The 21,873-nt window shown below is 37.4% G+C and overlaps 1 protein-coding gene across 3 annotated transcripts in view; it reads left to right on the top strand.

Moving 5' to 3' along the window:
- LOC135221740 (uncharacterized) overlaps window positions 1-21,663 on the top strand; it is a 201,473-nt gene extending 179,810 nt beyond the window's left edge. For all 3 annotated transcript variants that reach the window (XM_064259547.1, XM_064259545.1, XM_064259546.1), the window contains one exon: window positions 1,828-21,663. In XM_064259547.1, the coding sequence (XP_064115617.1) occupies window positions 1,828-2,202 (375 nt within the window). In that variant the 3' untranslated portion in view covers window positions 2,203-21,663. The remainder of the gene's footprint in view (window positions 1-1,827) is intronic.
- Window positions 21,664-21,873: the final 210 nt, after the last annotated feature.

Raw genomic sequence — 21,873 nt, 5'->3', positions numbered from 1 at the left:
CCGCGCGTTACGTAATCATGCATTATTTTGTGATAATATTTTCTCTGTGTTGCTTTTATCGTTTTACAATGTGTTATATACCAAAATGATTGCAATTTAGTGTACATTACAACGAAAAAAAAAGAAACTTGTTACCTTTAACCGTTTTGCGCACAGCGCGATTTGAATACAATTATATATGAAATTTCGTTTTTGCGCAATCATATATCGCATTATTTATATATGATAATGATAATTTTTTTTCATTTCTGATGGTTGCATACTAAACTTCAGGCAATGATAAAAAAAAGGAGCCAAAAATGAACTCATAATCTTGAAAACTAAGCGCGCTGTGATTTTTTGAAAAAAATATTTTTTCCGCTTCCACGCTCACTCCGAAACCCCTCCGGCACACGGGAGACAATTTTTTATTTACCGCTCCGGCGTAAGAGGGTTAACCGAAACTCTGCAATTTAAGGTGCTTATGGCGCCACGCCTCTTGTTAGATATGTTATGGTGCCATAACTATTATCAGTAACCAAAACTCAGCCCATTATGGCACCATAAATCACAGATTTTATGGTGCTAGACAAGCCCCATAAAACTGGATCGCTAATAACTGAGTCCTCCGATAACCAGGGACTGCCTGTACTATCATTTCATCTTGGTATAGGGGACTGCCTGTACTATCATTTCATCTTGGTATAGGGTTTCTGAGTTAATGATTTGTGAAGCCTGAGGTACAATGTACCTGGAGTACCCACCAGTCTTTTTGGATGGGGGTTGTGATGTTTTCGGAGTAGGTGACAGTGTTGTCTGGTTGTATTTAAATTTGGTACTACGCCCAGGTCAAGGGCACTTTTGTATGCTTTGCTAGCCATCAGGCCTAGCCTCCGCTGCAGAGTTTCCACTTGAGCAGAGGTGACCCGTGGCTCAACCACCACGCCACTACAGGTTAAGATGAACACCAACCAGAGGCAGCATTCACTTGCAGTAGCACTCTTACCAGGTATGGAAGCAACAAGCTTTGTTTCAGTGTTGGCAGATTTTTTCTGTTTCAAAGTCGTTACCATAACAAAATGTTTGGGGTAGAATATGTCTTGTATCCCACCTCCATTCAATTTGGGATGCAGCCTTGTACCTAATTAGTACTTGCTAAGTTACATATATAAAACTAACATTTTCATATGAGTAACTTACTAAGTAATTACAGAATCGGAGCCCTCCCTTCTCCCCTCTCATGGATATAAGGGCACAAACAAAATTGAACTTACCTGCCACGTCATTTTCTTAGTGCTCTAATAGCGGGTGGGGCCTGTCACCTACACAATACCAGTAGAATTGCTATCGTGAACTCTTAAAAGGCTGCCACATGAATAGATACAATAGCTATGTAATTATATGAAACTTAGTTTTATTATGAAAATGTCATTTTTTGAAATTTTGTATGCTGATCACACCTAATGGGATGAAGGTACAAGTACATATAAGCTAACTTGAATATAGTAGGTGAATATCCAAATAAATAATTTTGTCATGAAATTTATAATTTTTGAGCTAAGTTTCTTTCATTGCTCAGTTAACAAATAAAATTCTTAAATTGAAAGGTTAAAGGTCAATAGAATATGATTTGGTACAGCATGTGCTTGAAAGTGTATAGCTCATTGTTTAAAGTGTATTCTATCAAGTCTTTAATGATTTGAAATACATACAGTATTATCTTTTAGCTTATTGGTCTAAAAAACATAGAAAAACCCTGAAAATCTGACAAAATCTGAATGGTGTTTTGTTATCTCAGTGCCTTTTAATTTTTTTTTTATTTCTAACATTCCATACTTAATTTAACAGCTAAAGGAAGCAGAAAGAAGAGACCTTGGTGTAACGGTTGTAGCAGTTTCACGTTCACCAAATGAAATGATGGTGGTATTACCAACTGGACCCAAAGATGATCCTCCTCCTCCTTACCCCAGCTTCACATCTGCATGTAACCCGGCCTACAATCCCACTGGCATAGGGTTTCCCGGGTGTGCAGCAATGCAGAGTGTTGACCTTTCACCACCACCTGAGTATACACCAAATGACTGCATACAGAATGCTCAGAATGGCAATATTCCAGGTCAAGTGAATGCTCCTGCTTATTCTGATTTGAACATGCCCCGTGACTCACTTAGATTTGGTGAGGCTGCCCCGTTGATGGAGAAACCACCTTTGCCAAATAACTGAAAGGTTTGATTCAAATACAGTATGAGTCAGTGATTACCAGAAATTCTGGTTCTCTTTAACAAATGCATTAAGGAAAATATGATTTCTGATATACTGTGCAGTATAAACTAATGTAGTATTTTAGTTTGCAATTTGCAGGGATAGTAACTATTGTATTTTAGTTTGCAATTTGCAAACTAAAATACAATTTGCAGGGATAGTGCAGTGCAGTAGTTTTATTCCTTTGTGAACTAAATACTCTGTCACATGGTATAAAGCATAGACTTTTCTCTTGTTATTACCGTAAGTTGAAATGTTAGACATTTCTTATCTTAATGTACAATTCTCTCCAGTTTTACTCAACTTATCCTCCAGCTATTGATAGTTTGTTAGATAGGTGAAAATAGTGATGGGGTGTAGGTTGTTTACTATATGATATAAACAGATATGATGCATTCCCTTATTAATAGAATGTTTTACATCTCACATACAGTCAAATATTCTATCTATCCATATTGCAAAATGACCTGTCAGTAGAATAAGATTGTAATTTTTAAAAATTATGTCCATAACACAAAGATATTTCCATGAGTGATCTCATTAGTAAGATGAAGACAGAATTATTAAATTACCATTTTCATAAAATTACTTTCAGTTATATACGTTACTTAAATAGTAATTAAGTTTTAACCTTTTATAAGATACAGTACTTATTATAAAAGATGTTTACATCCCTCCCTCCCTGGTTATCGTAATTTAATTTGTTCGTTTGTACTAGTTTTGATGTTATGCAGTGTAATTAATTATATTAAATGTAGTGACATAAACGAAGAGAGATTAAAGATAGTTCCCTTAGATTGACATCTACAGTATCTGCATGTGGTTTTCTGTAATAATAAAATCGTGTTATATCAGCTTGTGGATTATAATAGTAGATTTAATCTTGTTACAAATTCTACTTACTTTAGAATAGTAGTACAGTACTGTTTAACCAACAAATTCTCTGCATGCGAAATATATTGGCTGATACATTCGTTACAGCAATGTATCACTTTTGTTTTCTCCTGTTTAGTGATTTACAGAAGAAATTGTATTTTACATTTATAACATGGCATTACTCATAATGACATATCTTGACTTTTTTTAGAGGTATAGAAATTAACTTCCAAGAGATTGACAGTGTTATCAAATCATTTGCCATTTTACTATAATTTAAGGAACTGATTATTGTGAAGATTATTGTCACATCTGATATAAACAAAACTGATTTACTTGAATATACCCCTATTATGATAACTATAAAGTTATTGCAGTACATTAAAGTTAACATTCACAGTAAATTAGTCACTTTGAAAGGGATAAGTTGATGAAAGTTTTATGAAACAGAAGATTGGTCTTCTTATACCTTTTCAATAGATTGTAAGTAGGTTAACAGAGAATAGTGCAATATGTAAACAGATACTATATGATTACAGGCAGTCCCTGGTTATTGGCAATCTGGTTTTATGGGGCTTGTCTACTGCCAAAAATTGCTGAAATGAGTTGATTTCCAGTTATCAGCACCGATAATAGAGTATTGGTGCTGATACATACCTAACTGATGCACCATTAACCAGTTATCTGCACCAATTTTCGGTTATTGGCGATTTTTGCCTATCATCAAGCAGTCAAAACACAACCCCTGCTGATTACCGGGGACTGCCTGTACTGTACTACTAAGAATTGTAACACATATGTACTATGCATGTGTACATACTTCTTAAAACTACATATTTTTCCTCATATCCTTTGTGAAAATAATGCATTAAATGGAAGGGACATAGATTTTAACAAGGGGACTAGTATTTGTTCTGAAAAGAAATTTTGTTTTCATATAAGTAATTTACCAAGTACATAATTATACATAGCTATACATAGTTTATAACTTGTGCAGCAGCCTGATATTTAAAAATTCGTGGTAGCACTTTGATTGGCTAGTATAGGTGACAAACCCTGCCCACTAACAAGAGTATATACTGGAAACAACTTAGCAGAAAACCTCATTCTGTTCCAGCTCTCGAGTAAACATTAGATGTTTGCAGCAGCTTTTGTTATTTGGTTTTTGGTTGTGTAACTGGATTCGGTAAAGTATTATTGCTTGTTTTGAGTAGCCTTGAAGCTTTGATAGTTTCCAGGATCAGTTTTTCTAGTTTTTGTTATTATTACGTCTGATTCAAGCTCATCTAGTTTTTTGCTACGGTAACGAAGGTGCCTGGTGCCAGCTCCTGAGCACCCAGCATCAACTCTTCAGTACCAGTGTCCTGCTCCCAAGTGCCAAGCGCTTCTGACTGCAGGTCTCCTCCCATAGGCCCCCATTAAACAGCAGTTAGCGGAGATTATGAACTTGCTAAAGAAAGCCATGCTCACTTCCAAGACTCTTCATGATTAGTCCCTGTTGCTGGTCTCCTCAGGAAAGAAAGATTTGATCAAGAGTCTGCCCCCCTTCTTCAACCTATGCAGCTCTCTTTCATTATTTGCTAGTGAACTTTCCTACTATTTTTGCACCAGCTGCCCCAGTCACGCATGCCTCAACCTTGCTGGTGAGGAGCAATCTGGATGACAGATCTAGGCTCCCTAAAATGGTGCTTTCCTTGTCTTAAAAAAAGGCATTCAAGGGGATTGAGGATTGGCTCTCTGCCAAGAGAGAGGAAGGCAATGCTTCCTTCGCCTTTCCTCCCGCACACTTAGTCCACAGGAGATATCTTTCTTACTCCATGGGGGAAGCTTCTTCTTTGGGAGTCGTTTGGGACTTCTCCAGCCTCATAGACGCTTCCCAATGCTCTGCATTGTCATCTGCGAAAATTATGTTTTTGTTGGCAAAGCCTGACCGCCTTGTCAAGGACCTCATTAAGGTGTTTGAAGTTTTTAATTTTCTGGGACTGGATGGTGGGAGTCCTAGCCAAGAAGATTGAAGATTGCAATAACTTAGTAGGAGACTTCCCCTTGGACTGGCTATGAGTCCTGTCTTATGCAGTTAAGGCCATCATGACGAGCCCCTCTTTAGTCACTTCTCCCTACGTATTGATGGCCTACTCAAGAGGCTTGGAGAAACACTCGTCCCTTTTGGAGGTCTCTTCTCTCCTTTTAAAGAGAGCCATGGAAGAAGTCAAGGACATCAACACAGAGCACTTCTACAACTGTGTTTATGGCCCCCAAATCATCAGGGGGTTGGAGATCAGTCCTCGACGTAAACACCCTCAATCTCTTAGGTCAAAATGGAAATTAACCAATCAGTCATTTCATCCATTCACCATAACCTTGGATATGCAGGACATAATTTTATATCCTCATCCATCTGGAAAGTATCTCAGGTTCACCTTCCATGGCAAAGTCTTCCAGTTTTGGGGTCTTTGCTTCAGCCTCTCTATGGTACTGCAAGGCACCAGATGCCATGCCAGGCAGCAAAGAACTTTCTCCTTTGGGCAGATCAAAACTGAGTGATACTGGTCACTCAATTTATTCAAGGAAAACTCAATTTTTTGGCAGACGAGCTGAGCTGTCGGAAGCAGGTCCTTTTAACAGTGGACCTTGGATCCCTTGGTTTGTGTGGATTTTTGGAAGTTATGGGGCAGGCGGACTTTGGACCTGTTTGTCACCTCAAGGAACCAATGCCTTCCTCTCATCTATTCTCCAGCCTTGGACCCCCCAGGCATGGGCACCAGATGCCATGCTTTAAAATTGGTCCAACCTGGATCTTTATGCCTTTCCCTCCTTCAGTATGTTCAGGGAAGTGCTGAACAAATTCCGATCTCATCACAACATTATGATGACCCTCATAGCCCTGTTCTGGTCCCTAAAAGGGTGGTTCTCAGACCTTTTATGGTTCTTGATGGACTTACCAAGGCTCCCTCCCCAAAAACCGTGTCTACTCAAACAACCTCCCTTCAAAAGATACCACCAAGTGTTGTCCACTCTTGCCTTGATAGGCTTCAGACTGTCTGGAAGCTTGTCAGAGTGAAGATTTTTTCAAGAGGAGCTGTAGAGACTATTGCAAGATGCAGACATCAGTCTTCTAGCCACATGTACCAGGATAAGTGGGCAGTTTTCTGAAGATGGTGTCTCAGATAGTGTCTCTTCTTCTGAGACACCTTTTAACTCAAATTGAGAATTTCCTATTTTATCTAAGGACCTCTAGGGGTTTGTCGTCTTCCACCATTAAGGGGTATCAAGCAATGCTTTGCTCTGTGTTTAAGCATAGAAGTCTGGATCTGTTGTCTAATCCAGATAGAAGTCTGGATCCACCGTCTAACCCAGATCTTAGCAACCTCATTAAGTTATTTGAAACTTTCAAGCAGAAGAGGGTCGATCTGGTCTCTTGGAACCTAGACATAGTGTTAAAGTGGCTAACAGATCCCTCTTTTTGAACCCCTCCATTTCACTTCTCTAAGGGACTTCACTTGTAAGACTCTCTACCTTGTGGCTTTGGCTACTGCCAAACATGTCGGTGAGATTCAGGCCATTGATAAGAGGGTGGGATTTGCCCAATGACACACAATGTGCTCCTTTACCCTAGGTTTCTTAGCCAAGAACGAGGACCCGTCCAAGCCCTAGCCCTGTTCCTTCAACATTAAAAAATTACTGGAAATCCTTGGCCCAGAGGAAAAAGAAAGTTCTTTGCCCTGAGCAGGACCGAAAAGATCAGAGGACCATCCAACATCTGGTATTCTGTTAAGAACCCTTCTCGCCCTTTTACTAAGAACTCATTGTCATTCTTCTTGAGGGACTTGATTTCTGAGGTGCATTCTGGGATTCAGGAGGACATTTTGCCTACTTTCAAAGTGAAAGTTCTAGACGTCCAAGCTGATGCCACCTCATTCGCTTTCAGGCACAATATGTCCTTCATTTCCATTCTGCAGTTGACCTACTGGAAGTGCAAATTGATCTTCATGTCCCACTATTTAAAAGATGTTGAAAAAGTGTTTGTAAATTGAATTACCTTGGGGCCATTACTAGAGCTGGCATGGTATGGGGGGAGGCAGCATAGGAAGCTCTCTTTTTCTCCTACTAACTCTCCGCCTTGAAGTAAGGTGTTGAGTTTTGGGGAACCTAGGGGCACAATGTACCTGGAGTACCCACCATTTTCAGTGGATGGGTTGTGGTTTTTTATCGTTGTAGGTGACCACATTGTCTGATTGTGTTTATATTGGTACTGCACCCAGGGCAAAGGTACTTGTGAGTGCTTTGCCAGTGATCAGGCCCATCTTTCGCTGCAAAGCTCCCACTTTAGAGGCGACCCATGGATCAACCACCATGCCACTGCAGGTTAAGATGAGCAACAACCAGAGGCAGTACATATTCACCTGCAGTAGCTCTCTTATCAAGTAAGGAAACAACATGCATTGTTTCAATGCTAAAAACTTTTCCTATTTCAAAGTCATTACCATGCCTTAATGTTGTGGCGCAGAATATGTCAATATTTCCCACCCCTGTTTAATGTGGGATTCAGCTTTGTAATTACTTGGTAAGTTACTTGTATGAAAATACTTTCCTAATAGAATTAAGTTTCATATAGTATATGTACTTGCCAAGTAATTCCAGAATCAGAGCCCACCCTATGCACCTCAGATGGACATAAGGGCACAAGAAGAATGAGGTTTTCTGATAAGTCGTTTCCAGTATTCCCAGTAGCGGGCTGGGCTTGTTACGTACACTAAACAATGTGCTACTGCAATTTTCTAAATAAAAGGCTGCTGAGTGAGTTAGAAACTATAACTAAGTAATTTCTTGGTGTGTACATATGAAACTTAATATTACATATTATGAAAATATTTTGGAGAAGATGCTTACTATGCTAAGAGTATTTTGTGAGAACATACGGTGTGGATGAGAAATGTAAATACAATTGAATAAACATTAGATCCTTGAAAGAAGGATTTCATAGAAAGGTAGCTTAGATTTTTTTAGAAAGGTAAATGAGAGAGAATCTCTTATTACCAGTGAAAGTCATTTCAGCTCATAGAAAAAAAAAGGTACTTGAGAAGATAATTTTTTCTTTTTCACGAAAGACTTGGGAAAAGTTTCATTTATTAAAATGTTTTATTTTTATTTCTAATCACCCAATTTTTTTTATTTCTGTTCAGAAAATTATGTACATTGCAAAATATTTTTGTGTATCATCTGTGGGAAGTTGAAATTGAATATTTAAAACCCAGTGCAGGTCCTCTTTTCCAAGACACTCATAAATTTTACCAAGTCATACATTTTTTTTATTAATTTTATTTTGTAAAATTATAATTACAGCTCACACAATATCATAACAGATATGAACTAAAAATCAGTAACAAATTCTGAGTACGTACTAGTATGTATATTGTAAAATATTTACGAGATTTACCATGATGGGAGATGCAGTAACTTTTTGTGAGGTATACATGTTTTTCTAATAGTTATTTGCAAAGTTACAATTATAACTGACATACTATCATAAAATATAAAAACTAAAACCAACAGCAGTCCCTGGGTATATGGGTAGAAATCTCAGTTATGAGGGCACAAGTAATGTTGTTTGAGGTCTACAAATAAATAGGTATCTGAGGTAGCAGTTTTAAAACTATATAGCTAGTATATAAAAGCTTTCAAACTCTTCCCTGGGTTCATCTTCAGTTCAAATGAGTAAATTTAACATAAAATGCATCAAGGTAAACTCAAGACAAAGACACCAAGAGTGGCTGCCCCCAGCCAGTCAGATCTCCAATGGACACAGTGATGAAGAAAGTGGTCAACTGACCCAGCTAGGTAATTTTCTCTCTGTTGTTATTTCTGGCTTCTATCCTGCTGTATCATGGGCTGACGTGATGTTGCAAGTAATACCTCATAAAGAGAAGTTGAATGATGCAATGGTTACAGACTCCTGTGTGCTATCCAGCACCTGGGAAGGAAAGGAGAGGCAGAGGCAGAATCAGGTGAGGGAAAAACAGAGCCTGTCCTAAGATTAAAATCTCTAACAAGCAACCTGTGTATGCCATCAACTTGGGAGCCCTTCAAAGGTAATAAGTCTTTCATTAATGAGGGCTCCATTGTTAGTTTTTACATACTTAAGTCGTTAGAGATTTTAATTTTAGTACAAGCTCTGCTTTTCCCTCACCTGATGCTGGCCCTGCCTCTCCTCTCCCTTCCTATGTACTGGATAACATGTGAGAGTCTGTACCCATTGCAACTTTGACTCCTCCTGATGGGGTATTATGTTCTTGCAACTTCACATCAGCCCGTATGGAGATCTAGCAGGATAGCAGCTAGAAATAACTACAGAGGAAAGGAAATTACCTAGATGGGCCAGTTGACCACTTTCTTCATCACCATATCCATTGGAGATCTGACTGCCTGGGGCACCCATTCTTAACATCTTTGTCTTGAGTTTATCTTGGTGCCTTTTATGTTAATTTTACTCATTTGAACTGAAGATAAACCCAGGGAAGGGTTTGAAAGCTTTTATATATTTTTATAAAGTTTTACAACTGCTACCATCAGATATATTAATGTAGACCTCAAAGAACAATCCCAGGGTATATTTATGGCTCTTTGAAGTTATATGAACATCTATCCTGCTAAATTCATCCAAATTGTATGGCATGTAATATTAATAGTACTCATATGAGTTAGCCCATCCATCGCTCATAACCTGTTGCATACTGTATAGATACTCATATGATGATGCCCATCCATTATGGGTTAATAATGCTCATGGTAACATAAAAACAAAGAATTGTGCTGTACTTTAAAAGGAGAATATCATCGTTATTATTTGCCTGTCCTGGTTTTTTAATAGTTTTATGACAAAAAGTGTATTTTATGATAAAAAAAAGAATTTGTGGATATTTCTCATAGAAAAGTACCGCAAATAAGCTAATTTTCCATGAATAATGCGGGGAAATGTTCCAGAGAGAAATTCGTGAATGTGTTAGTCCCGCGAATCCGGAGAACACGAATACGAGGGATCCACTGTATAAACAGTTTTAGAGGGCTTTTCTTCTGTTTGAACTAACCAAATAGGCAGTATTTGCAGATTTTAGGTATTCACTGGAAGGGTTGTCTGGTACGCATCTCCTGCTGGAATTTGGGCTAACATGTTTGAATAGAACATTCACCTATAACTCAGGAAATCTTAAATGAACCTGATCTCTTTTCACAGGCTAAAGATTGGTAGTTCAAGCTATTGGCATGTACTTTGGAGCACAATCTCTTGTCTGATTCCCATTTGTTCATTACAACCACAGTGATCATTTATGGCCCTTCCTCTGTGCAGTTGACCTCAGTTGTGCCAACTTGTACTGATTAGGATCCAAACTCCCTTGCTGCAGATACCCAGTCCTCTTCTGATGCCTCAGCTATCAGTTATTCTTACATTCAGCTGCCTGGAGCGAACTTTTGTGTCACTTCCAAGATTGAGGTTTCATTCGGCTTATATTGACAGGCCTTCATTTTTTATCCTTTATTTCATTCTGTTTGCTTTTTCATTGTTTTGGGATGATTTTCATTGGTTTCCATTATTTACTTTATTCAGTAGTGTTTTTAACCTAGGGGGGAGAGGTGCTTTATGTGACCTTGGCATTACTTATGTATCCCATTTTTCAGTGTTTTTGGGTGCTAATTTATTTTGCTATATTTTTTTACTTGGGCAGGGGATTTTCTCCTTAGCATGTGTCTATTATCCTATTTGGGTTAATTAACCCTTTTCAGTTGCCTTCATTTTTCTGCATATACAGGTACTATCCTACTTACAACCAAGTTTGGTTCCAACCCACTGGTTGTAAGTCAGAATGGATGTAAGTCGAACCTTAGAAAGTGGCCAACATACTGGGTAGGGTATACTATCAAATCTTTGCTATATAAGTGCCTACTTAGTACTGTAATGTAATGTACAATCATTATTTCAATCTTTCTACCATAATGTACTTCTACTAATACATTTTAATCATTTATGTAATAGTATATATTACGTACAATCAGGCACTGAGTTACAATGGGGTTAGGTTCTTGCATGCATGTCAGAAGTCGATTCTTACGTAAATTGGTTTGCAATTCAGTCTACAGTACAGTTAATACCAAATGATGCTGCAGATAGGGCAGGGTAACTCAAACTGATGCTGCCTGAGTGATGAAAGTTCTCATGCCTGAGTGATGAGAGTTCTCATGAGATGGCGCAGTGCCAAGTAACTCAATGGTCAACTGTCTGAAGTAAGGTTGTAAGTACGAGTGGTCGTATGTCGAGCAGGTTGTAAGTCGGATAGTAGTTGTATGTGAATGGCACTGTTTCATAATTTCCATTTCTGGATTTGTAGCTTTATTTTTTTGCGATTTTTTGTGATTTTTTTTTGCTAGTCATCGTGTGTGTGTGTTTTTATTTATTATTATTATTTTTTTTGAGAATTCATAAATTTTTCTCATGCTAATAAACTTTATGTCAGGGCATGATTTGGAAGAACTGTAACTCATTCGTGTCCTACTTTGAAAAGGATTCTCACCTCTTGTGTCCTACCTGTAGAAGTCATCAGTGCTTGCCTCAGCAGACATATTCAATATACAGTGGTATCCTCGTATTCACGGGGGATGCGTACCAGATCCCCCGCGGATAGTTAGAACCCACGAATAGTTGGAACCCCAATAAAAATGCTGAAAACTGCCAATTTTGTTCGTTGAAACTCAAGAAAAAACCACTAAAAACTTTTATACCTGGTTATTTAAATAGTTTTATCACAAAAAAATGCATTTTATGATGAAAGTGATAAAAAAACAGGAATATGCAGATATTTTTTATAGAAATATTTCGTGAATAGGCGAATTTTCTGTGAATAATGGGGGAATATGTTCCAGAGAGAAATTCACGAATGCGTGAGTCCACAAATCCTGAGAATGCTAATAAGGGGGATCCACTGTAGTATAAGGATTGGTCAATGGACCTGTGATTCATGTTGGCCAGAAAAGGTTGCATAAGTGCTAATTTAAGGTGTGTCACCATCAGCATGAGTGAAGAATCAAGTTTTGTTGGATTGCACTGACATGATTTCAGTGTTTCACTCCTGTGATGACTAGTACCACTGATAAAGATTACAAATGCTTAGTGGACCCCACCACTCTCTTAGCTTACTCGCCTTCAGAGGACTCATCTTTCTTGAAGATTCAGAAACCAGGTTATATAAGCCTGGTGACTTGCCTATGATTACAGGGTGAGATATTCTGACATGATCTAAGATGAGGCGATGGCTATTTTAAAACTGCAGATGCATATCCAGCAAATATCCATACCATCTTAGAAGATGATGCATCCCAAATTTTTAACATGGTCAAGACTTACCGGTACTCAATTTAAAACATTCTTCCCTTGTTTGTCTTTATTATTATCACTAATATTATACCAGATTTTCCTTATGTGGAGTTAAAAGTGAAATTGATTCTCCTATTTTTTTTTTCTTTAAATACACTTTTTGGGGGCTGAGAATTTTTGCGGGGATTACTGATGATCAGTATTGATACCTTAAGTGGAAAAATTTATAATAGGCAGAATATAGCAATGCTAAAGTTTTCATTCTGCCATTTTTTTTTTTATTTTTACTGAATGCTAGATTCTTCTTTGTGTTGGCAGAGTGTAGTTATGAGTGGTGCTTATCATGTTTTGAATTTTTTTTTTAGTGTTTTCATGTCTATAAATTTATTAAAGTTTAGAGGGAAATAAGTAAGAGGGATTAACACAAAATTTTGCGTTATGTCTGCTTTTATCAAGACCTGAAATGCAAAATTAAAAGGCTATAATGAAGTAGAAAAATAAACAAACATTTGCTAATTTCTCCTTTCCTGTGAAAATACAATACTATTATAAAGGTTTTTATAGTATCAATGATGCAGTTTTGAGTAGTAGAAAACCTTACCCTTTCTCTACCCTTTCTCTTTAATTACCCATGCAATAGGTGTATTCCCTGTAGTACATGCAAAACAAGATGATTAAGAAAATAACTGAGAATTTCTATAAATACGTTTATTCTAAAGCCCTGTCCACATGGTCGAGCTTTGCCCGTTGAACTTTGCTCAATATGACGTCAGAAGCAGGAAAAGTCAGAACCTTACCCACTGTTTCTCTGCTTCTGACATCACATCAAACAGAGTTCATCGAGCAAAGCTCTACCATGTGAACAGGCCTTTAGGAAAGGCAGAGTAATGACTCTACAGCATAGTATGTATATACAGTACAGTGGATTTTAAAGTACTTGGCCAGGTTGTCAATTACAAAGGTTAAGCAAGAATTGCCTACAATACCTGTCATTTACATTTGAGCAAAGTTTTATTTATATTGTATAGCAAATCATAGTTGATATTTTCATTTGTTATTTCATGTTAAAAAATGGATTGTAAAAGTATTTTTGTGAGTTTAATTTAATCAAAAAGTTTGTTAAACTATGTCCAGGAATTTTCAAATTGCAAGAGGCTTGACTTTAATGTTTACTGAAATCGGTATTGAATTTATTTAGTTATTTTAGATATTTTATGACTATTGGGCTTCATTTCATTATGCTACGTAGTCTTACATCCGTCCGTTGCATTTTTGGCTTTTGGCCACAAGAATGCATTTTTGGTTGTGTTTTCAGTTCTTTATTATAACATTTAATGCCATGTGGCTCATATTTTTAACTAAATATAGCTAAAATATATTGACCATGTTTCTGCTTTTATTCATGAGGCTTTTTTTGTGATTTGGTATGTTTGTTTTAAACTGTTTACATGATTTCTGTGAACAAGATATTTTCTTGTATACAGTTCTTTGAGTCATCAATGATGAAGGCACCCTAACGAATGAGTACTGCAGTTGTGGATGAGTGTGTCTACATTATGCAAAGCAGGGTGTTTCACATGTGCTTGATCTGCCATCCACAAGAAATGTAGACCAGTCCAAATTAAGGGGAAAGGCCTTGGTTGCATTGATTTTTTCTTGACAGTCTTGTCACAGAATGTGAATTCTGACTGAATGTATAGGCTTGGCTCCTTTGATTTGCTACTGCTTCAAAATCTTAGATAACTTTCAACAACATAGCTTACAAAAATGGTACTGTATTGTTCATTGCTTGTAAAACATATATCCTATGTATTTAACCATAGCTGTATATTTGTTTACTATGCTTGCATTGCTGTCTACATTTTGTGAACGTTTGTAGCTAAGAGTGATTTCAGTATTCATTCAGTGTGTCAGCACTTCATATCATTACTACTGTTGTTTTCTTATCTCATTCCAAGAATTAAAATTTTAGTGGTTTATTCAGTATCTTCACTAACGTATTGTAACATTGATTATGTATACAAGCAAGTTGGTTCTAGATTTTACTGTTGTTTCTTTATGTATCCAAACATTTGGTTTTCACTGTTTTTCATGCAGTGTATGATGGTTTATTTTTCCACAATGAAATGTCCTTAGCAAAGTGTATGATTAAATGACACAGGAAGACCATGTATTCCTCCTGCTATCTCACTCTTTATTTTCACATTGTAAGCAACTGTTTTAAGTGCATCTGATTTCCAAAGGAAAAAGGAGTCGAGTAGCCTTCTCTTTGGAACTCCTCATATCCAGATATGTAACTGTTTCTTGCAGTCTTAGACTCTATCACATATAGACAGCCTACTTTAAACTTCAAGAACATTGATTACAAGGCATGGATTTCTCCTTAATTACAGAATATCTGTTCAGTTTAGACAGATATAGAGAAAAGTAGCTGCATTTCATTCTCATTAGCATGAGCACTTAATTGTCCATGGTCGTTAACGTACCATGTGGGAAAGCTGAGAGAATAGTTGGTTGACATACATCCTCACTTCCATAATTACTTTTGTGAATGAATTAGAATAATATGCTGTGTCTGTGGTGGCCCATAAAGATTTTCTGGTAGGCTTCTCTGTTTAAAACAATGTTTTAGTGTTATTTATGTTTCTTTTAAGTAGGTTAGTACTAAATTCATGGTAGGTATGTACAGTCCTAAGCTATAGTAATTCATTAGACTTCAATCAATACTACACTGCTTGGAGTCTGTGGCAGTGTGATTGCCTCAGGAACTTCCATGACAGAAGAGACCTAGGGTGATGCAGGTGGTTTGGTTTCTAATCCTGCTGGTGCCATGAGGGTCATCTTGAAGTACCCTGAGGTTCTGAGCTTCATAAGGACTTACAAAACCAGTAGGAGAAAAGGCATATGTGTCGATTCCATCCCATTTGTGAAGCAATGCTTCAAGGTTTCATGCTGTTGGATTGAGTTGAGCAAAGCAATATTCTTGGATTTTATGGTTCAGGCTTGTTGCAAAGAGACTTAAGTATTTATTTTGGTCATGTCCCACAGCTGCCAAAGAACTTTCCTGCAAATTTCCAGATCCAGCAACCATTCCAAAGGCAGAATCTGCTCCCTTCTACTGAGACTATGTGCAACAACATTCTGCCTTGGCATGAACATTGGAATGAGCACAACTGTGATTGCTTCTGACAATTCTAAGAACTATGCAGCTGTGACACAGTGACTTAGATTTTGCACTTCTGTAGTTCCTAAGATAGGCCACTGTGGTGGCATTGGCTTCCATAACTCCCATAACTTTTCCTTTCATAAATTCAGTAAATTCATGAAAGGCCAGAAACATTGCCTTCAGCTCCAGGAAGTTGATTTAGCACTTCCTGTCTAACCACTTAATTTTTACCAGGTGATCCTTTCTTCACCTTTTCAATTAGCTGCTTCTTGATCATTGACATCTTGCTTTAGACCCTTCTGTATCACCATGGAACTTTCCAGAGTCCACCAGGAATGACATGAGAATAGGACATCTCCAGAACTAGTAGTTCATACCCTGTTTGCAACACATTAACTACTTACATCTCTGCCAGCCTTCTGGCACAAATTCCAGGATTTCCAGAACCAAGTAGTGGTGGAAGAGGGTAGGGGAAGGTGGGGAGCTGTCCTCACCTTGGTTAGAAGGGTTTTCATTGTCTCTAGAAGGCATCCGACTGTCGGAATTAAAGTGTTACTTCTCAGAGGGAGTATACGCCCTCCTAACTGTCTTGACCTGCTAGCTGAAGCAGAGGAAGGCAAAGGACAGTTACTTGTAGTAGGAGTAGTGAAAGGTCTGGAGGACAAAGCACAAAGGTTTGTCATGGTAATTCCTTTACATTTGTGGCTAATTTCTTGGCTAGTTCTGACTAGGGATTTTGGTAAAGTTTGTGGCAAGAAGATTAGAAAATCACAGGTTATTCAAGTTGGCGATTAATAGAAAATCACAGGTTATTCAAGTTGGTGATTAATAAAAATGGAAAAAGTTACCTGGTAAATGAATCTCACTTTTTTTTTTTTTTTTTTTAATTGCATTCAGCTTCATACAATTATGTAAGGCTTTCCCTACAGGATACATCAACCTCTGACATTTTCTTCCATGGATAAGAACTTCTATTATTGAGTTAGGAAAAAGCTAGCAATCGTTGAGTCGACCATGCAGGAGAAGGTGTGATAAGCAAGGGGATAAGCAGTGCTGAGGTTTATCTATCAATACTCTCTGCTGACATCAAGACCTTGTGAGCTAGGGTGATTTACCCTTGGAGAAAGTGAAAATTCTGGAGCCTGCAGTCTGATAAACCAATTCAGATTCATGGAGGTCAAATTCCATCTATGGTAAAACAGTAAAATGCTCTTTTCTGTCTTACCAGATATGAGCTTAGTGATAACTTTTAGTATTTTAAAAATGAAAAACTAAACTATACATTGAGAATGGAGCATTGAACTTAGTTAGGAATAGATAAATTTTTGCAACAAGGAAATATATATTCCTTTAAAATGATATTGGTATGTATTTATAGTACTACGATTACGCTTGTTATTGCACATAAAAAAGTTTGATGATTGCTTTATAATTTAACTATAAACAAGCAGAAGGCTATCAGATAACAGAGAAATCAAGCCTCAAAACTTTTTGTCTTTAACAAATGCATTTCTGATTGTTGTTACATATGTCACAGAATTTTTTGTAAATTATCTTAATTTAAGTACAACAGTGCAATAATGGTGAAAAGTCACCAGTACAAAAATAAAACATAGAAATAGCATGATCAAGAAAATACACTGTGAAGCATAAATGCACAAAAGGCTCACCTAAATGGAGCCATAGAGAAAAAGGTATTCATTCATCAATAAGCATGTCTCCTCAGCATCCCCAGAAGGACTCCTCAGAACAGTGATTCTCAGCCTGTCAAAACTGAACAGACACATTGTGTACCCCAAGGTATGGATGACAACTGTTGCCCAGGTATGTTTTTGCTCATTCCACTTGGAGCCTAGACTATCTCTGTTGATCTGAAGGACATCATGTATTGGAATTCCCCTATCACTGCTCCATTTTGCCTCATCCTAGGTTTCCCGATAGGAAGAGACATATATTATTGGGGGTGAATCTTACCTACTGCTAAAGATAGCTTATACAGTTTACCCCCACTATATTATGGTGCAGCATTCAGGGCTTAAGCTATTAATCATGGATTTTTCTGTGGAACTTATATCCAAATATATTGCGAAAAATTCACTAATTCGCGGATTTTTTCATAGAGCAATATTCACTAATTGCTGTATTTCATGTTATTTTTGCGATTAAATGCATTTGTAATGATAAAAAAAATGATTAGCTTATTTTTAAATAAATATTAATATTTATCTAAACACAGCAAAATATAAATTCATTAAGGAGAAAATGTTTAGTAAAGTAGGTAAGATTTGAGCACATTTGTTTCCTTTTAACCAATCTTTTGCTGTTACAAAGTCTCCCACTAAGGGGTAGGGATGTAGGTCTTAAGTGTCAATCATCTTGACATATTGACCGTGTTAAGGGTAGCACCTGGACAAAGTCTCTCTCTCTCTCTCTCTTAGGGGTAACTTTTGTTCTCACACATAGCTGTAAGCCATGTGTGAGAACATTTTTAAGGGCAATGTTGTAAGATGACTTTGAAATGATGTTAGAGCATTTTAGGATAACAGTTTAGGATACATAGGATACTATTAGTTTAAGGTATGTTTGAATTATTAAAATGGGCAGTGAACTAGTATTAACATAGGCAGTTATAAGCATTTTAATTTAAGATATACAGGGTATAGTATTTGGTGTTTGAACTATTAAAAATTTTATTACGAAAATTCATATCCCTGAGAATGATCAGGGAATTGGCAACAATAGTTGTCCAGGAACTCAGAAGAGAGGGAGTTTAACAAGAATCCTCAAATGGCAAATCAAGAATGTGGACTTGGAAAGGTGCTTCTGCCAAACAGGTTATGCCGACTCCCCTGGTCATGCAGGCAGCTTATAATGGGTACCTCCTTGGCAGTTGTGAAAGGCCACTTGAGAGGATTATCCTTTCTTTCAGATAATTAAAGCCTCCAGAGCAAATGCACATTTTATTGGTCCTTGACACATGACGGCAATGATTTTTAACTAGAGGTTTGGCTCCTTCTCAGCCCTCTTTGCAGTCATGCTGCTCATCCTAAAGATGGCTCAGACAAAGAAGTGCCACTGGTTAGCAAACCCTCTCACAGGCTTGCTTGGTACAACAGCAGGCTCCCTGTTGAGGTGTACGGCAGCTTCACCTGAATGAAATATTGGACAAACTCTCTTTTCAAGTAATTGCCAACCTGCTTCCACATCTGAATTAGACCTGTTTGCTACACAAGAGAACCATCAACTTTCAGTACATTTGCTTCCAAATTTGGGCATTCAGGCAATAGCAAGAGATGTATTACAAGACTGGAGCTACCTCTTTCTGCCAGTGTCCTATATTTCAAAAGTTTTACTCAAACTGCTGACTTTCATTGACAATACCTACCTAGTGGCCTGAAATTGGCTCAACACTTATTGGTTTTTTCTGCTGTAACAATGGGCAATCAATCCCATTACCGTCCATTATTCTATCCTAGACATTTGGAGGGGAAGTAGTCTACCAATTCTCCTTTCTGAGCCAACCTTCACTAGTGGATTTTGTAAATCTATTTTGCCATGAAATGATTTCATCTAACATTGCTAGGTACCTGGTGCAGAAACTATGGACGTCTTTTTTTCCGACAATTCTGGTCCATATGAAAAGTGTGGCTGATTTCCTGCACACTGAGAGTTTAGTCGAAATTTCAATGGAGACCATTTTAAATTTTTTTTATCTACCTGTTTGAGGATAAGCACCTTGGTACTACCAGTTATGACACACAAGGTTGTTCTGTTTGAGACCTTGCGCGGTGGGTTTGGCAATGATTCAAATACAGAAGCTTTTAGCTCCTTTCTTTGATCATTCACCTTGCAAAGGCAGGGTCTGGTGTGGGCCCCCATTACTTTGTCCCTGACTAAGGTTCTTTGACTTTTGCTGTCTACTCATTCTATTGGCCCAATCTCAGACGGATATCACTTCATCACCCTCACATCTAGCTATCACTTGCTCTTGTACCCTGGCCCTTCATTCTTGGCCAAGCATGAGAATTCTTTGAAGAAGAAATCCCCTCTTCTTTGGGAACTTAGTATTTGACTATGCTCAGTTCAGTCACTCCTGGTTTACTTAGCTGTCACAGCTAACGTCCCAGATGGCCTTCCTACATCCTATCACCAACAATCCACTATTCTTGGATGTATATACTTAGAATTATCTCAAGCATCCTTTATTAAAAAGGCAGTCTCACACTTAGAATTATGTCAAGCATCCTTTATTAAAAAGGCAGTCTCACACTTCCTAAGTCACATGATTTAAGGAGGGTGATCACATTGCTGGGTTTCTTTTGAAATGCTTTCTTAAAAGTTGTCTCCAAGTTGACACGGTGGTCATTAGCAACAGTATACCTCAAACACTATTGCCATGAGATTTAATTAAATCATCTAAACTTTGTGTCAGTGGATGGTATGATAAGTCCCAGAAACATAGGCTCCTCAGCAAAAAATAAGAGACCTGCTTGATGCTATGGTACTTCTGTGACACTACTGGGAAAGATCAATAATACTGTTTCCAACCCTGACATAATTAGGTAAGTCTAATGCCATACGTGTAATGAATAGATTCCTTCCCCAGCCAATGGCATACCACTTGAAAGCACTGCTTCTCGTCTCTCCCATCCTTTTTCATTATCATTCTCAAATGAGAATCCCAAAAGATTGGTAGTCAACTCATGTGGTTTTACCATGAACTGATTTTCAATCAGGTCATTGGGATTCCTCACTCAGAAGGTAGCATTTCATTACCTGTCGTTTTCATGCTCCTTTGAGAATGAATGAGAGTGAACAGTGGCTACCAGCCAAAAAGCAGGTTTTTAAATAAGAAAAACCTATTTTTGGTAGCTGCTGTGAGTCCTTAAACCTTCCACATTTCCTTATGAAAAGGTAGGATTTTGTGGTGGGTGTTTTTCTTTCATGAACCTGGTGAATAGTGATGAAAATGATTGAACAATGCATTGTTGCCACATCTGTCTTAGAAAGGTCAATTGGAAATACCCAGTAATTACTGTAGGGAGAAAAATGCACCTTCCCACCTTGAGTTCATTTATACTACACTGTGTCAACAGGCACCATTTGGCCAAGACCAGCTATGAGGAAATTCTTAATATGTACTGGCTGGTCTTTCTTATGGAGCCCCAGGTAGAACCATAAGGTTAACTCCTTTTAGGACTCAGAGCAGCTACCAGAAACAGGTTTACCTATGTCAAAACCTAGTACATTTACCAGTGTTCCTCCATGTTTAGTACTTTATGCACTTATGTTCCTGTCTACAGATGAAAGAGATGCAAACGCAGGTATTTCTCAGTTTTTCATAAGGTGTAATGCGATGAGAGAGTATGTAAACTTGACATACATATATAACATAAGGATTCCTCACTGAGCTTGTAAATTCTCAGGAGAAAACCTGAGCATGTAAAGCATGATTCTAATATTTTCATTTGTAAATTTTCTATTATCATGCCCGAATTTCAGGAAAAACAATTACCAGGTAATGTTTACATTAGTTTACATATACGTATATAGATTTGTGCTAGCATCTACAGTCATTTGGATTAACTGTTAACTTTTCTCATTTGTAAATACTATTAATATATGTACTGTGCTTTCATTAAGTTTTTTTGCACATTTGCAGTTCTGTTCAGTTCACATTTACAGATGGCGAGGAACTCGCTGAATGTAATCTTTAACTGTAGTCTATGATGGAGGTGTACTGATATGCTGCAAATTTAATAGATACATACGATCTTATTGCTTTGCCATTTTTTTAACTCTAGAAGATATGTTGGATTTGGTTTTTAATGCTGTGTATTGATATGTACTGTTTTCACTTTTATTATATTTTTTGTGATGTTTAAGTGAAACTCAGTCTACCACTGTGTAACTATAAGTGCTTATGGTAATGTTTTTCATATGCAGTAATGTACCATGTTCAGTCTCTTATTTAATTCATATTGATGAATGAAGTCCATTAAAACAGTTTACAAAGTTTGTGTCTTTCTTTCAAACTACACTAAAAGATGCAGTTACAGATTTGATAACGACAGTGTTATTCATAAAAATCTTATAATAGCATGAGTTACTAAAATGGTGAAGGAATCCACAGTGGTGTAAATGTTAATTTATATTAAATATGTATATACAAAATGAGAGCTTTCGAGAACCTGCTTGAGCAGGTTCCCAAAAGCTCTCACATTTA

The sequence above is a fragment of the Macrobrachium nipponense genome, chromosome 3 (genome assembly GCF_015104395.2).
Source record: "Macrobrachium nipponense isolate FS-2020 chromosome 3, ASM1510439v2, whole genome shotgun sequence".
Lineage (NCBI taxonomy): Eukaryota > Metazoa > Arthropoda > Malacostraca > Decapoda > Palaemonidae > Macrobrachium > Macrobrachium nipponense.
Note: the sequence above shows the minus strand (reverse complement) of the source record. Positions and strands in the feature narration are given on the sequence as shown.